This window comes from Lepidothrix coronata, unplaced genomic scaffold (assembly GCF_001604755.1).
Source record: "Lepidothrix coronata isolate B3197 unplaced genomic scaffold, Lepidothrix_coronata-1.0 Scaffold483, whole genome shotgun sequence".
Lineage (NCBI taxonomy): Eukaryota > Metazoa > Chordata > Aves > Passeriformes > Pipridae > Lepidothrix > Lepidothrix coronata.
The window spans coordinates 192-2352 of NW_016690663.1; the positions used below are offsets into that span (position 1 = coordinate 192).

Here is a 2161-nt window from a genome sequence, read left to right on the forward strand (position 1 = left end):
TCCAGCTCTGTCTTATCCATTCCCCTCTCACTTGCTTTTGTAAATCCAGAAATTGTACTTTAGCCTGTAGAATTCCTGATAAATTCCAGCTGCTCTGAAATCCTCCCCTGCTCCGTGTCCCCCATTTTTCCAGGAAAATGCCCCTCCATCTCCCCCAGCTTTGGGGGGCAGGGGGTGGAGAAGAACAAAGGAAAATGATGGGGAACATAATTTTGTTGCCCAGAACTCTTGGACAACACTCTGAGGGACGGGGGGGGATTGTTGGGGTGTCCTGGGCAGGGCCTGGAGTTGGGCTGATGATCCCTGTGAGACCATTCCATGATTCCATGCCATTCCTACCCCCCTGGGGATGGGGTGTCCCAGCAAACACTGAACCCAATATCCCATCTATCCCTGCCTTCTTTTAATTTAAAAACTGAATTGCCCTGGAAGTGTCCAAGGCCAGGTTGGAGAAGGGAAGGCTCCAGGGAGACCTGAGAGCCCCTTCCAGGGCCTAAAGGGGCTCCAGGAGAGCTGGAGAGGGACTTGGGATGAGGGCTGGAGGGACAGGACACAGGGAATGGCTCCAAAGTGAAAGAGGGGGCTTTTTGCTGTCTCCTCCCTTCTCGGGGCAGTTGGAAGCTCTGGAGTGTCCCACCCCCCCCATGGATGGGCTGTTTGCAGCCAGTTTCCCTCATGGAACCTGGGGAATGTGTGGCTCTGGAAGTGGCTGGGGCTCAGTGCAGTGATGTTCCCGTTGTTTCCCCCTCAGACAGACCCCGAGAACACGGATTACACCATGGAACACGGAGCCACTCGCAACTTCCAGGCGGAGAAGCTGCTGGAGGAGGAGGAGAAGAGGCTGCAGAAGGAGAGGGAGGAGGAAGAGCTCAACAACCCCATGAAGGTCCAAGAGCTGAAGGAAAACCTCCCCCCTGCCCTGCCTGACTTCCCCCAGCCCCACGGGCGACCTCGTCCTACCCAAAAATCGGGATGAGGGGGATCCTCTTGTGCTCCCTGGAGCTGCTGGGGGGGTCACTGCTGGCACATCCCGACTCATCTCCTCCCCCCCAGGTCCTGGAGAACAGAACCAAGGACTCCAAGCTGGAGATGGAGGTTCTGGAGAACCTGCAGGAGCTGAAGGAGCTCAACCAGCGCCAGGCCAACGTGGACTTCGAGGCCATGCTGAAGCAGTACAAGGAGTACGAGGAGGAGCAGAGGAGGAGGGAGCAGGAGGAGGATGAGCAGGAGATGAAGTGAGTGGGCTGGGAGTGCTTGGAGTGGGATCAGCCAGGCCCAGGAGCTGGGTGGGGGTGGGATGGGGAAGGGTTTGGGGGCAGCTTTGTTGTGGCAGAGTGGGAGAGGGTTTGGTGTCACTGCTCCACCTGGCAGGGAAATGGGAGGAGGGATGTGGAAGTGATTCCAAGGCTGGAGCCGGGCTGGGAGAGCTGGGGGGGTTCCCCTGGAGAAGAGGAAGTTCCAGGGAGACCTGAGAGCCCCTTGCAGGGCCTGAAGAGGCTCCAGGAGAGCTGGAGAGGGACTGGGGACAAGGGATGGAGGGACAGGACACAGAGCGTGGCTTCAAACTGAAAGAGGGGGAATTTAGATGGGATATTGGGCAGGAATTCCTCCCTGTGAGAATGGGGAGGGACTGGGATGGAATTCCCAGACAAGTTGTGACTGCCCCAGCCCTGGAAGTGTCCAAGGTCAGGCTGGAGAAGGGAAGGCTCCAGGGAGACCTTGGAGCCTCTTCCAGGGCCTGAAGGGGCTCCAGGGAGACCTTGGAGCCTCTTCCAGGGCCTGAAGGGGCTCCAGGAGAGCTGGAGAGGGACTTGGGACAAGGGATGGAGGGACAGGACACAGGGAATGGCTTCCCAGTGCCAGAGGGCAGGGATAGATGGGATATTGGGAAGGAATTCTTCCCTCTGAGGGCAGGGAGGCCCTGGAATGGATTTTCCAGAGGATGCTCCATCCCTGGGAGTGTCCCAGGCCAGCTTGGAGCACCCTGGGCTAGTGGAAGGTGTCCCTGCCCATGGCAGGGGGTGGAAGTGGATCTTTAAGGTCCTTCCAACTCAAACCATTCCATGATTTTATGAGATCTGGGCCGCTGGAGTGGCCCAGCTCCCCCTGGGAAGTGTCCTCACCTGGAGGGAGTTTCTGCTCCTGGTGCTCAGAACCTTCC

The 2161-nt window shown here is 58.1% G+C and overlaps 1 protein-coding gene across 1 annotated transcript in view; it reads left to right on the forward strand.

Moving 5' to 3' along the window:
- Nucleotides 1–227: 227 nt before the first annotated feature.
- The window catches only part of CCDC94 (coiled-coil domain containing 94), a 6971-nt gene continuing 5037 nt past the window's right edge, over nucleotides 228–2161 (forward strand). Inside the window, exons 1-3 of the mRNA XM_017839802.1 lie at nucleotides 228–346; nucleotides 604–886; nucleotides 1054–1235. Coding sequence (XP_017695291.1) covers nucleotides 297–346; nucleotides 604–886; nucleotides 1054–1235 — 515 coding nt within the window. The 5' untranslated portion in view covers nucleotides 228–296. The remainder of the gene's footprint in view (nucleotides 347–603; nucleotides 887–1053; nucleotides 1236–2161) is intronic.